Here is a 17,616-nt window from a genome sequence, read left to right as displayed (position 1 = left end):
GACATGTGGGGCACTGCTTGAGCAGGTCACGTATCTTATCACCGAACCTCACAGCACAAGTGGCGTGCTCTTAATGGGCCTGAAACCTGTACTGGTGCATGTAGGCAGAAAGAACAATATACCAGGCACGAGGATCCCCGAGGAAATTTGACAACATTTGGGGTCCATGGGAAAAATTGCGTAATGCGGAGAACTGACCATGCCATAGGGAATGCGAGCCTATTTATTGTGTAGCAAAGGGGCAGATCAGGAGCACCAAGTTAGTCATGTTTGGTTACCGTGCATGTCTTTGGACACAGTGTGGGAAGAGGGATAGTCTCCTGGAATGGTCATGCACATGTGATGCCAGAATTAAAGTACATTGTAATTGGCTCAGTTTTTTTTTTTTTTTTTTGCTGCAAACCAATAAAAAAAATGTTTTTTTTTTTTTTAGCAGAAATATAATGGGAAGGGATTTTACATTGTGAACTCCATCACAAACACCATAGGAAGTGGCTCTAGGTTTTTTGAGACTGAGAGAGGTTTTTTTTGGATAACAACAATGTATTAGTCTTAGTAGAGACACAGCACAGTCACACACATCGCAGGCCCTCACAGGGGATGCTGGAAACAACATTAAAGAATTCCAACAAATACCACCTGCCTACCTCCCGGACCTCCACACCTGCAGATCCTAGCCCATAGTTTGACCACTATTTCCCCCATATCTTCGAATGTTTCTCGGGGCAACCTCTAGCCAAGTAGATTGTCTCTTTCAAATTTGTCTGAGCAGTCCATACCTGACCCCGATTCATACAGTGGTATGGCTTCCGGTGACTTCCAGTACTTGGCCACGTCTCCTTTCACCAGCAGTGTCCTCAATCCCACTAGGATTCATTCCCCTCTTGGGCCACCCAGGTTCTTCAAAAGGCCGAGCAGCGCAACTTGGGGGGAAGCCTCAATTTGCTGATCCAATACTTCCATTAGTGTCACAAAGATGGACTCCCAGTAACGTATGATGGTGCATTCCCACACACCATAAGGTAAAAGTTTCCTGAACCTCTAAGACACCTAGTATAAGTGTGTGCTGAGAGTTTATGGGCCCTGCACAGGCGTTTGGGCTTATAGTATGTGCAGAGAAAGTAATTCAGTTGGATAAGGCATTCGAGTACGTGGTGTCATGTATTCCTCCCTCCATTCCGCTTCTACTGGAGGGCCCAGCTACCCCTCCCACCTTTCTTTCAGGCATGTAAGTGTGCAAGGGGAATGGTTCACCTGAGAGATCTTCTCAAACCGATCTTGTTAGAGGCGCTTGTGATATCTGTATTTCATTCTTTATATTTGTAATGTTTAATATGTATGTTTAAAATAATCTTTCATTTTAATAAGCACTGACTGGACATTGATGGATTAAATTGTTAGTGTTTAACCCACCCCAACATCTTTTTTTTTTTTTTAATTAAAAAAAAAAACTTTTTTATTAATCAGCACCGGCATATCTGAAAGAAAAACGTTAGTTAGATTCCTCACCTTAGAATATCCCCAGGCGTCAGGCTGGATCCGGAAAGATTTTTCGTCAGCTAGGCGTCGTCTGCGGCTCCACGTCCGTAGTCGGCGTCGTGCGCCGGAATGACGTCGTGAAGTACTTAGACGCCGCCCTCGCGCGCTGACGTCAGTTCTTCTTTTTTCGCACCAGACAGCGCCGATCCGGGAAGAGCTTACCCCTGAGTCAATTTTTGAGTAAACTTTTTGACTCTTTTTGGTCTTTTGTCGACTCGACTCTGGTGCCGGTAGGATGCCTGGATTTAAGGCCTGTGACGCCTGTCATCGCATGATCGCCGGTGCCTTTACTGCCTGGGGGCCGACCACGACGCGGAGTCGTGCCCCGATTGTCAGGCCTTGACCTTGAAGGCTAGGTGGGAGCGGTCCCGTAAGCTTCTCGAGCTTCGGCACTCGGCTCCGCGCCGCTCACGGTCCCGGTCCAGGAGGAGGTCCAAGGACCGGTCGCGGAGCCACAGTCACTATCATCGCTCGTCGGGCTCGAAGTCTTCGGGTAAGTCGAAGCGATCTAAGAAGTCCAAGAGGCGTCACCGCTCTTCGGACTCCCCTCGCGCGACTCGGCCGAGGGTCAGGGTGGTCCCACCCCCGCGGCTCCGCAGGAGCCGCGTTCGTCTCCATACCAGCCGGTCCCTGGGACTGACGCGACTCCGGCGGAGGTCAATGCCTTCCTCTCGGCCATGAGGGGCCTGGCTCCGCCGTCGACGCCTGCCGGCGCGCCTTCGGGCCCCGCGGGCTCGACTGGGCGAACTTGCGTGCCGGCGGCTCCGGCCCCGGCGCCGACTTCGGTCCCGACGCCGCAGGTCCCCGAGGGATCCAGGCCTGGATCTCTGTCGGCGCAGGTCGACCTCACGACTCCTCCGCCGGCGCCGACACCGGTTCCACCTCCGGCGCCGTTTCCGGACGATGCCGTTCCCCGGTTTAGCCCCTGTCCGGACCCGACGCCGGCACTGTGCCGCCCGGCGCCGCACCCGACGCCGATGGATAACCGTTTCATCTACCGTCCGGCTCCGATCGTTCCTCCTGTTTATAAGAAAGCGGATGAGGGGGGCGACTGGGAGGGGTCTGAGGACCCTATGGCCCTCCAGGGTCAACTTTCACAGGACTGGGCAGACGAACTGGGGGATGCCAGTGGTCTGGACACTTCGCCGGACGCTGGTTTCATCTCCTCCGACTGTGGCTTCGGGGGAAGGTGCAGCTTTTTCAGTGGTGCTGCGCAAGGCGGCCGAAGCCCTGGGGCTCGAGTTGCCTGCTGTGGCCGTGAGGACTAATATCCTCACAGAGGTGCTTCAACCTTCGGCAAGCTCCACAGAGCCTCTGCTGCAGTTCAATGAGGCCCTCATCGACGTTCTGCAGGGAACTTGGTCCAAGCCCTTCACAGTTCCTCCTGTGGATCGGAATGTGGCCCGGCGCCACCGCCCTGCTCCGGGCGACCCCAGTTTCCTGTCCCAACACCCTGTAGGAGAGTAGGGTCTGCTTTCTATGTTCACCCCCACTTTTTGCTTTTGCTTCACTGGTTTTCGACTTAGATGTGGCTGTGGGCCTGCTAATCAGACCCACAGCCCAGCTGTTCTCTCTCTAAATTCATACTATGTACTTTAGGTACATAACCCAATTGGTAAGGATCACCTTCTAGGGCCCTGTACAGTGTACCTTAGGTACCCAGGGCATAGGTGTACCCTAGCCCTACCAGGGGCTGCAGCATGTATTATGCCACCCCTGGCTGGCCTTCCATTATGACACAACTGGCTGATCACTCGGCTGGGGCAAGGTTGTGTAATCACCCCTTGCTTAGGTGTAGTATTCCTATACCTACCTTATATATAGACACATGGGTAACCTATCAGTCACTCCTATGGCAGGCCTTAACAATCCTGAAGGCAGAGTGCTTGGTAACATGTGAGATGGTGCTCTAGCATGAGCTGAGCCTGTCTGCAGCTTTCGGAACCATGTCCTTATAGCTGTTCTATGATATCGCCTACCATATACTCTTAAAGTGCCTTATAATCCTCGCGGTTATGGTAACTATGGTTTGGCTTTATCAAAACATGTCGTGTAAAGTGTCTAACACTTTGGAATACTACCCCCACACCATTTCTGGCGATGAGGATAGTATTCATCCCTTCTAGAGGGAGAAGACATGTTGAAGACCTACTACCCGGTTAAAGTTAACCAGAGCCCCAGCATCACAAAATGGATGCTGCTGCCACAGACACAAGTCTGACCTCCTGCTGCTGGGAGTCCTTCCAGCGAGGGAGGCTTGGACAATAGGTTTCCTGCCTTGGGAGGTGCTAGCACCACCCTAGACAGGACTTAGTGTATTGGGGCAGGGAGGGATGAAAGAAACGAGACACTGCCTGGGGCACACTGGTGCTGGGCCACTCCAGCCCCAGTGCTGGCGTGAAACTGGACAAAGGGAAGGGGGTGTAACCACCCCCCTCCCTGGTCCCACCCATAGGAGGGACCTAGCAGGTAACCCAGCCCCCCAGATTAGTATAAGAGTGGGAGCTGAGTCCCTAGGACTTTGGATTATCCTGAAAACAAACTTGAACAGAAACTCTAGACCTTCGACTACGGAAGAAGACTGAAGAATCTCCCTTGTGGCCAAGGAGTGGCCACCCTGTGCAAACAGGTACCATCAAGCGACCTGCCGTTTGCTTTGCCCAAGTTCTACGAGGAACCGACTGCAGAACCCGACCAGAGCCTTGACTTCCAGACTTCTCGGACCCTGATCCACATCCACAGCAAAGCTGAGATCCGTGGAGGCGACGAGAGACGTGGGACCGGCTACCTGGGAAAATTGGCTACTAGCTTCCAGCGCAGCTTCTGAGGCACCCTCTAAGTTGTGCTCTGGGGATTGAGAAGCCCCAACCTCGAGCACCATCTGCACCGAAGATCAGCCCTCCACACTCCACGACTTCTGCGTGGGGCCCTTCTGCATTTTCCTGCTCGACGCGTCTGTCCGGTTGCTTGCCCGTTGGCTAGTAACCTCTGTGACGACGAACCCTTGACTTTTCACCGCTGGTTTGGCTCCTCCAGACTGGCCCTTGGTTCCCTGTGAAAGAGAAGCACCTCAGGCCTTCCTGGTCTGCAACAGAAGCGAATCCTTCATTCTGCGTGGGTTTCGCTTGCCAAGGCTTGTTGGGTCCAAACTCGACATCGACGCCGCCAACAGCCAGAGCCCTCGTGGGACAGCTCGCCTCCTGGTTCTGGTCGTCCTCGACGCCTCCTGGTACCCGTGGCTGCTGCGACAAGCTTCACCTCTTCACCTGCATCTTCACGACATCGCCTGGTTCCTTCCTGGTTCCTTCCCGGCTCCTGGCTGGTGACCTAGACTCTGTCCCCTCTGCTTGCAGGTACCTTCCTTCTTGATTCCATCCTTGGAATCCACCGGACACTCTTCACTGACTGCCTGTCAGCATCTTTTCTTTAGGCATCCATAGGAGTCGGTGACGAAACCCGACGCAAGTTCACACCTATGCACCCGCAGCCCGTGGGCTAGGTAACTTGAGTACTCCGGTGCTCACATGGGTATTGACTATCCTAGTGTCTAGTTTTCAAGTCTCTAACTCCTAGCTCTTCCCGAAGTGTCCTAAAACTCTTAATTTCTAAACATCACTATTTCTATCGACTTTAACGCATTACGCGTGAGTGTTTCCACTCTGCACCTGAATCCCGTGGGCCTCCCACTGCCTAGCGACTGATAGGATAGTGTAGCCCCAGCGATGGCCTAGGCCTAACCTGTGTTCGTGAAAGTGGTTCTTATACCACTTACTTAGTATATGGTTTGCGTGGCCCCTAGGGCCTAACTGTATTACTTACCTGTGTGACTTATGTATGCTTAAATAAGACTGTGTTGTACTTACCTCGAATCTCATAAAGAGTGCTGAGGGTATTTTGACTAGAATAAATACATTCAATTTTTATAATATATCTGTTGTGGTGTCCTCTCATTTGGTATTCAAGGGATTGCAAATGGTATAGCAGCTGGCTTCACATGCCATACAGAGTTTAGCCTAAGACTGCTCTTGTCCATGCTACCACTAGGATAGCTGGTCTATAAGGTTGACTTTACAACCAATCACCATAAGGGTTGTTTGGACTGATACAAAGTGTACACTAGAACTAGTGACCTCATATATCAGGCCAACTTCTCACACACCCCACCCCCGAGAGCCTGGCCTCCACTTCCCAATCCTCCTTCCCGTCCGCTCCTCCGGATCGGGAATCCAAGAGGCTGGAACAGTTCGGAAAGAAACTGTTCTCTTCCCTGAGTTTGGGCCTGCGGTCTTTGAACACCGCTTGCCTCTTGGACCGTTTCTCCCACTCTGTGGGATGCGGTGGAGGACGTGCTGCCACTGTGTCCGGAGGAGGCCCGGACACGTCTCTCCCAGGCACTTGCTGACGGGCGAGATGCAGCGCGACATGCCATACGGTGTGGACTTGACACCACGGACTCGCTGGGTAGGGCGATTTCCACCACGGTGCCGCTCCGGCGCCACGCCTGGCTGAGGTCCACGTCTTTTTCGGGGGATGTTCAGAGTACCCTCATGGATATGCCCTTTTGATGAGAAGGCGGATAGTGCACTGGCTCGTTTTAAGGACTCCCGGGCTACGGCCACGTCTTTGGGTCTCTCGGCCGCACACTTCCGCCTTTCGCGGCCAAGGAAGGGGCGCCTCCTCTCGTCTGCCTAGCCACCGGCTGCAGAACCAACCTGCACGCGGTCGTGAACGTGGGTTCCGCCGTGGCGGTTCTAGAGGACAACGCGTTCAGTCCACATCCACCCCGGCAGCATCCGCCTCAAAGCCCTCCTAGTCCGAGCTTTCAGGCCCATTCCACGCCAGTGGGCGGCAGAGTTCGCCATCACATGCTCCACTGGCGCTCCTTCACTTCGGACAGGTGGGTTTCTGCAAATCGTCCGAAGGGGCTACTCCCTCCCCTTCGAGACGACCCCTCCAGCCATGCCACCGCAGTGCCACCGTATATCGGAGGATCACTTGAATCTTCTGCGGGAGGAAGTTACGGCCCTCTTGGCCAAAGAGGCCGTCGAGCGCGTTCCTGGTCCAGAAGTAGGCCGTGGTTGCTATTCCCACTACTTTCTGGTTCCCAAGAAGGGCAAAGGGGGCCTACGCCCTATCTTGGACCTCAGGAGCGTCAACGCCTTCCTCCGGAAGGAACGGTTCAAGATGCTAACTTTAGCTCAGGTTCTGGCTGCCCTCGACCCTGGAGACTGGATGGTAGCGTTGGACTTGCAGGACGCCTATTTTCACATCCCCGTCCTGCCGGCCCACCGGCGTTACCTGCGGTTCACGGTGGGTCAGGAGTACTTTCAGTTCACCGTGCTCCCCTTCGGCCTCACCAGTGCCCCTCCAGTGTTCACGAAAGTGATGGCGGTGGTCGCAGCTCATCTGCGCAGATTAGGGGTTCCAGTCTTCCCCTATCTCGACGACTGGCTGTTGAAGGCGGGCTCGCCCCAGCAAGTCGTCTCCCACCTCCAGACTACGGCCGACGTCCTGCATTTGCTGGGGTTCTCCATCAACGTGCCGAAGTCACACCTGAGTCCCTCCCAGAAGCTCCTCTTCATCGGAGCGGTTCTCGATTCAGAGCAGTGCCGGGCTTATCCTCTGGAACAGCGGGTCCGGGATATTCAGGCTCTGATTCCCATCTTTCGGCCTCTATCCTGGGTTTCGGTCAGGTTGGTGCTGCGGCTTCTGGGGCTGATGGCCTCCTGCATCCTGTTGGTGCATTACGCCAGGTGGCGAATGCGGGCTCTGCAGTGGATCCTGAAGTTTCAGTGGGCCCAGCATCGAGGCAACCTGTCCGACCATGTCTTGATCTCGGAGGGCACTGCAAATTAGTTGCAGTGGTGGCTCACGGACCACGATTGGGTCAGCGGCAGATGCCTCTCCCTACCCCAACCGGAGCACGTAGTAGTGATGGACGCGTCCCTCCTGGGATGGGGGGGGCCACATGGGAGAGGCGGAGATCAGAGGACTCTGGTCTCCGGCGGAGACTTAACTCCACATCAACCTTTTGGAGCTGAGAGCGATCCGTCTTGCACTGAAAGCCTTCCTTCCCTCTGTCCGGGGAAGTGTCGTGCAGGTGTTCACGGACACCACCGCCATGTGGTATTGCAACAAACAGGGCGGGGTGGGGTCGTGGACCCTTTGTCAGGAGGCTCTGCGCCTCTGGACATTGCTGGAACACCAGGGCATTACCCTGGTGGTTCACCATCTGGCGGGCTCTCTGAACGCCAGAGCAGACAAACTCAGCCGCCGGTGCATGATGGATCACGAATGGCGTCTGAACTCGGACGTGGCGCGAGGTCTGTTTGTGCAGTGGGGAGAACCTTGGTTAGATCTATTCGCCACCGAAGAGAACGCGCAATGTCAGCAGTTCTGCGCGTTGGAATTTCCAAGGCAGCACTCGCTCGGAGACGCTTTTCGTCGCGAGTGGAGTTGCGGTCTGTTGTACGCCTTTCCGCCTATACCACTTCTGCCCAGAGTGCTGAAGAAGATCAGGCGCGACCGGGCCCAAGTTATCTTAGTGGCTCCGGATTGGGCACGAAGGTTCTGGTATCCCGAGCTACTCAGTATGTCAATCGATCCCCCGATATGACTGCCTCTTCAGGAGGACCTTCTGTCGCAGCAGCAGGGGACGGTCCTCCACCCGAACCTGTCCAGCCTCCACCTCCATGCGTGGAGATTGAGCGGCTGCAGTTGATGCCATTTGACTTGCCTCCTGAAGTCTGTGATGTCATTCTGGCAGCCAGGCGTCCCTCCACAAAGACTGTATACGCCTGCCGGTGGAACAAATTTGTGGCATGGTGCACAGCAAAGGCTGTGGATCCCCTTTCCGCCCCTCTTTCTGAGGTTCTACTCTTTCTTCTCTCTTTGGCCCAGCAGGGCTCTGCTTTGGGCACCTTGAAAGGTTATCTTGCTGCAATCTCTGCCTTCTTACGGCTTCCTGATCAGCCTTCTCTTTTCAAGTCCCTTGTTGTTTCACGTTTTCTCAAAGGCATTACTCACATGTTCCCTCCTGTCCCCTTCGTAATGCCTCAGTGGGACTTGAATCTTGTTCTGACTTTTCTGATGTGTGCTCCTTTTGAGCCTTTTCACAATTGTCCCATTCGTCTTCTGACCCTGAAAACTGCTTTCCTGGTAGCTATCACCTCGGCTAGACGGGTGAGTGGGCTCCAGGCTCTGTCATCTAAGCCTCCCTTTCTGTCTGTTCATCCGGACAAGGTTGTCCTCCGGCCTCGTCCATCTTTTCTACCGAAAGTGGTGACCCCCTTTCACCTCGGGCAATCTGTCACGTTGCCCACCTTCTTTCCGCATCCTTCAAAAGAGGAAGAGAGGCTCCACCGTCTGGACCCAAAACGGGCGCTGTCCTTTTATTTGGACCACACCAAACAGTTCCGGGTGTACGACCAACTTTTTGTTGGATACGTAGGAGCTAAGAAGGGGAAAGCAGTACATAAACGGACCATCTCACGGTGGGTCGTGTTGTGTATTAAACTTTGTTACTCCTTGGCAAAAAAGGACCCTCCTGTTGGGTTGAGGGCCCATTCCACCCGGGCCACAACGGCTACTACTGCCCTGGGCCGGGGAGTTCCCTTGCGGGACATCTGTCAGGCGGCGACGTGGGCTTCACTGCACACGTTTGCCAAGCACTATTGCCTGGACAGCTAAGTCCGGAGAGAAGGCTTCATTGGCCGTTCTGTTCTCCAGTACTTTCTGGTGTGATCCACCACCGGGGTTGGTATTGCTGGGGTATCTATTCTAAGGTAAGGAATCTAACTAACGTGTTTCTTTCAGATGCATAAGTTACTTACCTTCGGTAACGATGTATCTGTAAGAAACATTAGTTAGTTAGTTAGGTTCCTCACCGACCCACCCATCCTCCCCGTTCTGCGAACTGACATCTAGGGTTAAGGTTATCCTTTTCAGGGCCCTAGATTTTTTGGCACCAGTGTCGGTCTCTTGCATGGCTCTGCGTTCCTGGCGCGGAAAGCTATGTACAAGAACTGACGCGAGGGCGGCGTCTAAGTACTCCGACGTCATTCGGGCGCACAACGCCGACGACGGATGCGGAGCCGCAGACGACGCCTAGCGACGCGCAAGGGGTATGTATTGCTGACGAAAAATCTTTCCGGATCCAGCCTGACGCCTGGGGATATTCTAAGGTGAGGAATCTAACTAACTAATGTTTCTTACAGATACATCGTTACCAAAGGTAAGTAACTTGTTCATCAATCACATTACAGAGGAGTAAGAAAGGGATCACAAGTTGACAATAGGTTGTGAGAAGTTGGCCTGATGTATGATGTCACTAGTTCTAGTGTACACCTTATATCAGTCCAAACAACCCTTATGGTGATTGGTTGTAAAGTCAACCTTATAGACCAGCTATCCTAGTGGTAGCATGGACAAGAGCAGTCTTAGGCTAAACTCAGAATGGCATGTGAAGCCAGCTGTGATACCATATATAATCCCTTGAATACCAAATGAAAGGACACCACAACAGATATATATATAAAATAAAGTGTATTTATTCTAGTCAAACCCTCAGCACTCTTTATGAGATTCGAGGTAAGTACAACACAGTCTTATTCAAGCATACATTAAGTCACACAGGTAAGTAATACAGTTAGGCCCTAGGGGCCACGCAAACCATATACTAAAGAAGTGGTATAAGGACCACTGTCACGGAAATAGCCTAGGCCTAGGGAATCGCTGGGGCTACACTACACTCCCCAAGGTTAGGAAGTGGGAGGCCCACGGGATTCAGGTGCAGAGTGGAAACACTCACGCCTAATGCGTTTAATCGATAGAAATAGTACAGTTCTGAAATAAGCAGTTTTAGGACACTTCTCGTATAGCTAGAAAGTCGAGACTCGGAAACTAGACCCTAGGATAGTCAATACCCTTGTGAGCACCGGAGTACCCAAATTACCTAGCCCACGGGCTGCGGGTGCATAGGTGTGAACTTGCGTCAGGTTTCGTCGTGGACTTCTATGGATGCCTGAAGGAAAGTTGCTGACAGGCAGTCAGTGAAGAGTGTCCGGTGGATCCCAAGGCCGGGATCAAGAAGGAAGGATACCTGCAAGCAGAAGGGACAGAGTCTGGGTCACTAGCCAGTGACCACGTGGAACCAGGCGATGTCGTGAAGATTGCAGGTGAAGAGGTGATGCTTGTCGCAGCAGCCACGGGTACAAGGAGACGTCGAGGACGACCAGGACCAGGAGGCGAGCTGTCCCACGAAGGCTCTTGCTGTCGGTGGCGTCAAAGTCGAACTAGGACTCACCAAGCCTTGGCAAGCGGAACCCACGAAGAATGGAGGACTTGCTTCTGGTGCAGACCAGGAAGGTCTGGGGTGCTTCTCTTTGGCAGAGGAGCAGGAGCCAGTCTGGAGGAGCCAAACCAGCAGTGAAGATTCAAAGGTGTGTCGTCGCAAAGGCCGCTAGCCAACAGGCAAGCAACCGGACAGACGCGGCAAGCAGGAAAATGCAGAAGGGCCCCACGCAGGATTTGTGGAGTGTGGGGGGCTGATCTTCGGTGCAGATTGTGCTTGGGGTTGGGGCTTCTCAATCCCCGGTGCACAACTTCGAGGGTGCCTCAGAAGCTGCGCTGGAAGCTAGTAGCCAATTTTCCCAGGTAGCCGGTCCCACGTCTCTCGTCGCCTCCACGGATCTCAGCTCGGCTGTGGATGTGGATCAGGGTCGGAGAAGTCTGGAAGTCAAGGCTCTGGTCAGGCTCTGCAGTCGGTCCCTCGTAGAACTTCAGCAAAGCAAAGGGTAGTCTCTTGATGGTGCCTGTTTGCACAGGGTAGCCACTCCTTGGCCACAAGGGAGATTCTTCAGTCTTCTTCTTTCGTCGAATGTCGAAGGTCCAGAGTTTCTGTTCAAGTTGCAGGTTCAGGATAATCTAATCTCCTGGGGCCCAGCTACCACTCTTATACTAATCTGGGGGGCTGGGTTGCCTGCTAGGTCACGCCTTATGGGTGGGACCTGGGAGGGGCGTGGTTACACCCCCTTCCCTTTGTCCAGTTTCGCGCCAGGACTGGGGCTGGATTGCCCCAGCACCGGTTTGAACTGGACTATGCATGGGACACCTTGTGTGCCCCAGGCAGTGTCTCGTTTCTTTCATCCCTCCCTGCCCCAATACACTAAAGGCCTGTCTGGGGTGGTGCTCGCACCTCCCAAGGCAGGAAACCTATTGTCCAAGCCTCCCTTGCCGGGATCACTCCCAGCAGCAGGAGGTCCGACTCGTGTCGTGGCAGCAGCATCCATTTTGTGATGCTGGGGCTCTGGTTAACTTTAACCGGGTAAGTAGGTTTCAACATGTCTTCTCCCTCTAGAAGGGAGGGATAATATCCTCATCACCGGAAATGGGATGGGGGTATTATTCCAAAGTGTTAGACACCTTACACAACATGTTTTGATAAAGCCAAACCATAGTTACCATAACCGTTTAAGATTATAAGGCACTTTAAGAGTATATGGTAGGCTATATCATAGAACAGCTATAAGGACATGGTTCCGAAAGCTGCAGACAGGCTCAGCTCATGCTAGAGCACCATCTCACATGTTACCAAGCACTCTGCCTCCAGGATTGTTAAGGCCTGCCATAGGAGTGGCTGATAGGTACACATGTGTCTATATATAAGGTAGGTATAGGAATACTACACCTAAGCAAGGAGTGATTACACGACCTTGCCCCAGCTGAGTGATCAGCCAGTTGTGTCATAATGGAAGGCCAGGCCAGGGTTGGCATAATACATTCTGCAGCCCCTGGTAGGCCTAGGCTACACCTATGCCCTGGGTACCTAAAGTACACTGTACAGGGGCCAATAAGGTGATCAATAAGGTGATCCTATCCAAATGGGTTATGCACCTAAAGTACATAGTATTAATTTAGAGAGAGAACAGCAGGGCTGTGGGTCTGATTAGCAGGCCCACAGCCACATCTAAGTCGAAAACCAGTAAAGCAAAAAGTGGGGGTGAACATAGAAAGCAGACCCTACTCTCCTACATAGGTTACATCAAGTAGTACAAAAATGTCATTCGGAAGGTCTAGGGCGAGGGGGTGTCATCGCCAATGGGGTAGAGAGGTGGCTGACATATTTCTCCATGATATGAAATCCACATGGCCCACACACGAGCCCACTTCTTAGGGCAACCACGGACCACATATACAGTCTTCTCTCTGAACATAGACCAGTCTAAGTCTTTCTCCCAGTCGCCCACCTCCGGTGGCTGAGACGCTCCCCACCTCTGAGCAATGTTTCTCTTGCCAAGCATAAGTCCCGGAGTGGCCCACTGTAGCAAGCAATCATTTAAATCATTTGGCTCCCAACTATTCAATAGACATCTACGAGCGTTCAGGCTGAGTTGTGTAGACAGGACAGTGTTAATAACATCATGTACTCTACGCCAGTAAGATTGAATACTATCACAGTCCCAAATTATGTGCATAAATGTACCTGTTTGGCCACATCCACGTCTATAGTTCCCCTCATCCATTCTCCCCATCCGCACCAGTTGGGGACCAGTCACATACACCCTATGGAATATTTTGAGCTGAACAAGTCAGAGGCGTGCAGGTATTGCCACGACTCCCAAACCACCATCTTGAGTAAGGCTTCTACTACTTTTCCTTCTTACCCTGCTAAAGAGGTATATTTGGTGCTTTGTTTGGGTCCAGTAGTAAGGTGACCCACATACACCAGACATAAAATTGGCTCAGTTAGAGCCCACTAACTCCTGAGACCGTCCTCCAGTTTCCACATGAACTGCAGTGTTGTTGTCCACTGCTTCAGAAGAAACCAGTCCTATTGTCCAGTTCTCCCACTAACGTGCACCCATAACCTGGAGTAGCGTTTCTGCAGTGACATGGTGGGGTAAAAACACTGCATGCTGTGATGTAGATTCCTTACTCCTAAGATGGTGAAACTCGTCTGTGAGTGTTTTGGAAAAATTGTACTTATAGTTTTTACAAAGCTTTGTGCTGCCATGGACCCCGAGGCCACATGAGAGAAATGTATTTCATTGGATGGCAGTGTTTTAAGTGTCACTGCTTTTATCTAGTGTCTGGATTTTTTTCCATTTATTCACAGTTCCTGATTGGATTGTAGCCCTGGGTGTAAACATTTGACTTTCTTAGTAGCTGATAGATTGTTTAAAACTTGGTGTATCTTTGTGAGATATCTTATGTTTCCTAACATCTGCTTGCGCTGTGATTCTGGCATGAAACCCCAGGGAAGGACGTCCATTCTGGCTCCAGTGTGGTGGTAAGCTTTGGGAATACTTTCATTGTATGCCATTGATGAAATATTGCTCGGTGGTACAGGGCCGGAGCAGACCTGCTCCTTATCTAGCTGGGGGATGATGTTTGTGTAGTGTGATTCTGTTCTTCCCACTCACACCCCACCCAGCTGCCTTCCCCCTCCATCCCAACATCCTCTCTAACTGGGAGTTCCCCAGGTTACTCCATGTACTTCTTACTTTAAGAGTTGTCTTTGAGGGAATGACTATCTAGCTTGAGGCGGCTCCCACCATACCGGCTCCCTCCCTTAGCAAACATGGACATCACTATCTGGTCCGTCATGTCCCATGTCTTTATCCATAGCAATGTAGAGTTACCCTGATGGTGCCTCCAAAGAGATCGATTTGTTTTATTCCAAAAAGCTCTTCCTGAACTTCTTTCGTAGCTTCATATTTCCCTGAGAACGCCTATGCAGCAAATTTAGCAGCACTTCTCTCTCGCAACAATCATTTCTGACTATGACCTCTACCTATGGGAGTAAAAAGTTGCCAGGTGACAGCCCGTTGACAATCCAATTTTATCTTTTTTCCTGCTAGGATTTGTCCCTGCCTTTCTCAGAGGGACAGGACAATTTCTCCAAATTCACAATGGAGATGGTTCGTCAGTACATGAAGGAGGAAGAAATGCGGGCAGCTCATCAATCTTCACTGCTACGTCTACGACAGAGAGCACTGAAGGAAAAAACCAAAGCTGAGCTTGCATGGCTGGAACATCAGAAGAGGTAGGAGAGCAGATTGGCAGAACTTGTCCATGGAGTTAGTGTGCTGAAATAAAGAACCAGATTCTGGCCATCCATCTGCAGATCCACAATGTTATAGTAAAGGCAAATCAATTTACTTATGATTCTACTGTTTTATAGTTCATATTACTCCTAGTTCATTTATTTTAAGAGTAAAGAACTTTCTCAGTCAGTAATAGAAATTTTGTGATGCGTATATCATGGTTTTTGCCATTGATCACAGATGAGTATAGTTTCCATTCAGTCATGCTTAGGTGCTCCTTATGTATTTTTGCAGTGAGGTACCAAATAAAGAACGATGTGTCTCACCAGCTTAGACAATAGATTGACTTCACTCTGGTGAAATCCTTAATTACCCTGCCATCAACAGTCCCAACCACAAACAAACTTATATCAAACTAATGTTACTTAAAAATGGTTCTCACCTCAAAGTGCCAACATCCCTCGAACAGTTAGCTCTAAGTTCTGCCCTTCTGTCACTAAGCATCATATATAGTTATGTTTTTTCCATTTAGCTCACAGTAGCTGGTTTTAGCTTCTGATGCCTACTTGCAAAAAATGGCCTAAGATCCAGTCATTTGTGATGTTCCCTGAATATTGCCTCCTCTGTGCCCGAAGTTCATATATAACACGTTAGTCCACAAGAACCTCTATGATGGGGCAGAAAATTAGTCCTCTTGATGTGAGACCTTGTTTCAACATCATGCCCCCTCCATCCACAGGGAAATACACAGCAGATCTGGCATGTTAACATTTTTAGCAGAGCCTTGTGCAGCAGAGACCGGTAAAATCAACTAGTGGTTCTGTTGTGGAAATCGCTTTGGATTTTGAAAATGTTACTGAGTATCAAAAGACTGAGGAACTTGTCAGATGCACAGAGCTCATCCAACAAAAACTATCTGCCACACATGTTTAATGCTTAAAGCATGTGCTTTTTGTTTAGCCAATAAAAAGAAAGAGTACAAAAACCCATTGTTTCCAAGAAGGTATTGTAGCAAAAGAACTACAGTACCTTCAGTGGAAATCAACGTTAAACCCTTCTTGCATCTCTACAAGTGAAAAGCCCATGCACTTCCCGGAGCAAGGACTATTAAATCCTATTCTCCATTTGGCTACAAAGATGGGTTACAACTAATGAGCAACAATCCTCTTGGAGTTGGTTACCGCAGGCGTTGTCTCTAGCCAGGAGTGGCCAAGACTGATGTGAGGGAAGTCCACCAAAAATAATTCCGAGCGGACTGGAAGTGTGCTCTTGGAACATTAACGGCTTACAGACAAAACTTTCAGACCCAGGTTTCACAGGTTTCCTGCGAACCTTTGATATCCTAATGTTCCAGGAAATTTGGGCGCAGACGTCTATCCCTCTCATTGGCTACAAGGAATACACAAAATTTGCTGAAAGAAAGAGTGCCTATGGGAAGGCAAAAGGGGGTCTGGCAATTTATATAAATAAAAATATAATTTTTGAAACGGTGGAAGTGTATGTGGACGACCCAAATATGCTGGTACTAAATCTGAAAGGTTGGGATAGTAACAATAAAGATCCAATTATCATCGTAAATCTGTACATCAATCCAGAGCAGAAAGTCACATCTTACAGGAGAATAGCAGCTCGTCTATCCCAGTTAAAAAATAGTCACAACAAGGCACAATGGCTTGTTTCTGGTGACTTTAACCTCAACCTTTTTCATTTTCCTTCGGAAGAACATAGTGACGCAGTGTGCCTCCTCCCAGAGCAAGCAATGCCATTAATCTTACGGAGGGACAAATCAGGTGAGGAACTCATTAAAGCCTGTGAACTATTGTGTCTGCTGGTATTAAATGGCAGAAAACCATCTGATATTCCACCTGGCTGGTCAAGGGTTTGTGGCAACACGGTCTCAATCATAGACTATACTCTCGTTTCAATGCCCCTTTACCATCAGGTCTGTGATTATATGATATGCTATCATGTGGAAAGCGTCCACAGTCCTCAGGTAATCAAGCTGAACATATCCCTGGGCAAACTTGAGGCTTTGTTGGGAGAAACACACTTAGAAAATCTGAAACGCCTGAAGTGGAGCCCTGGCTCCATTAAGTCATTAGCGCAGGATGGGGTCATAAGTCTACAGTGCCTGCTTCTGTCTCCATGCCTGTTTTTACCACTGACCTGTACGAGGCTCTGATGGAGAGAGGATAGGAGAGGAGGAGGAGGAGAGGCCACAGCGGTTCCTGAGGCCGGTAATGACCGTGGCATCTGGGGGCAACCGGCAACCGCCAAGTTCACCCAGGTTCAGCCACAAACGTAACAGCCGGTACCCGCTCCCGCACCCTCGGCCCTTTGCCCTTCTCATAGCCTGCTTGCCTGCCTGCTGACATCGCTGCCACCCCCACTCAGAGGCCGCCAGAGCAGGAGCCTCTCCTGATCGGAGGGCCGTTGGACAGCTGGTGAGTCTGTCAGATACCGGCTATCGGCTGACGTCCATTGCTGCCTGCCTGCCTGCCCGCCTGCCTGCCTCCCCGCCCCCTGACTGCCTCCCCCACCCCCTGACTGTTGGGTGGGTGGGGGCGAAGTGAAAACGAACCGGAAAACGACCCGGCTGTTCGAGGCTTGTGTAAGGCCGGCGAGTGAGCGGCAGTGGAGCAAGTTAGGGCAGTGAGCAAAGGAGGGGGAAGCGCCAAGCCGCTCGTTGGAAGGCGTTTAGGCGGATTGAGCGGTGCTTGAGTGGAGGGAGCCTCCTTGGCATCTGGACCCGGGAGTCGGTCTCCTGGATTCTGGAGTCTGGATTTGGACTTCGGAGATTCTCGTGACTGCGCCCCTGTTACTATGAGCTCAACTCCTGCCTCCAGGGGGGTCAGGAAGGTCTCACTAAGAAGGAACAGTGCTGCATAGGGGAGGGGGGGCACGGAAAACGAGCGAGGAAAAGTTTGAAAACTGAGGAAAAGTGGTGAAAAAGGGGGGAAGAGGGCTGGTCTAAAAAAACGTAAAACAGCACAACCTCACTGGACCTCACAAGACCGCATTTAGCCATTAT

General features: G+C 51.2%; 1 protein-coding gene across 1 annotated transcript in view; it reads left to right on the top strand.

The window, feature by feature from the left end:
- The window catches only part of CEP350 (centrosomal protein 350), a 1,602,561-nt gene that overhangs the window by 1,090,275 nt on the left and 494,670 nt on the right, over positions 1 to 17,616 (top strand). The window contains exon 24 of the mRNA XM_085601771.1: positions 14,400 to 14,584. Coding sequence (XP_085457897.1) covers positions 14,400 to 14,584 — 185 coding nt within the window. The remainder of the gene's footprint in view (positions 1 to 14,399; positions 14,585 to 17,616) is intronic.

Source organism: Triturus cristatus, chromosome 4_2 (genome assembly GCF_964204655.1).
Source record: "Triturus cristatus chromosome 4_2, aTriCri1.1, whole genome shotgun sequence".
Classification (NCBI taxonomy): Eukaryota; Metazoa; Chordata; class Amphibia; order Caudata; family Salamandridae; genus Triturus; species Triturus cristatus.
The sequence above is the reverse complement of the archived record's forward strand: the minus strand, read 5'-3'. Positions and strand labels throughout refer to the sequence as shown.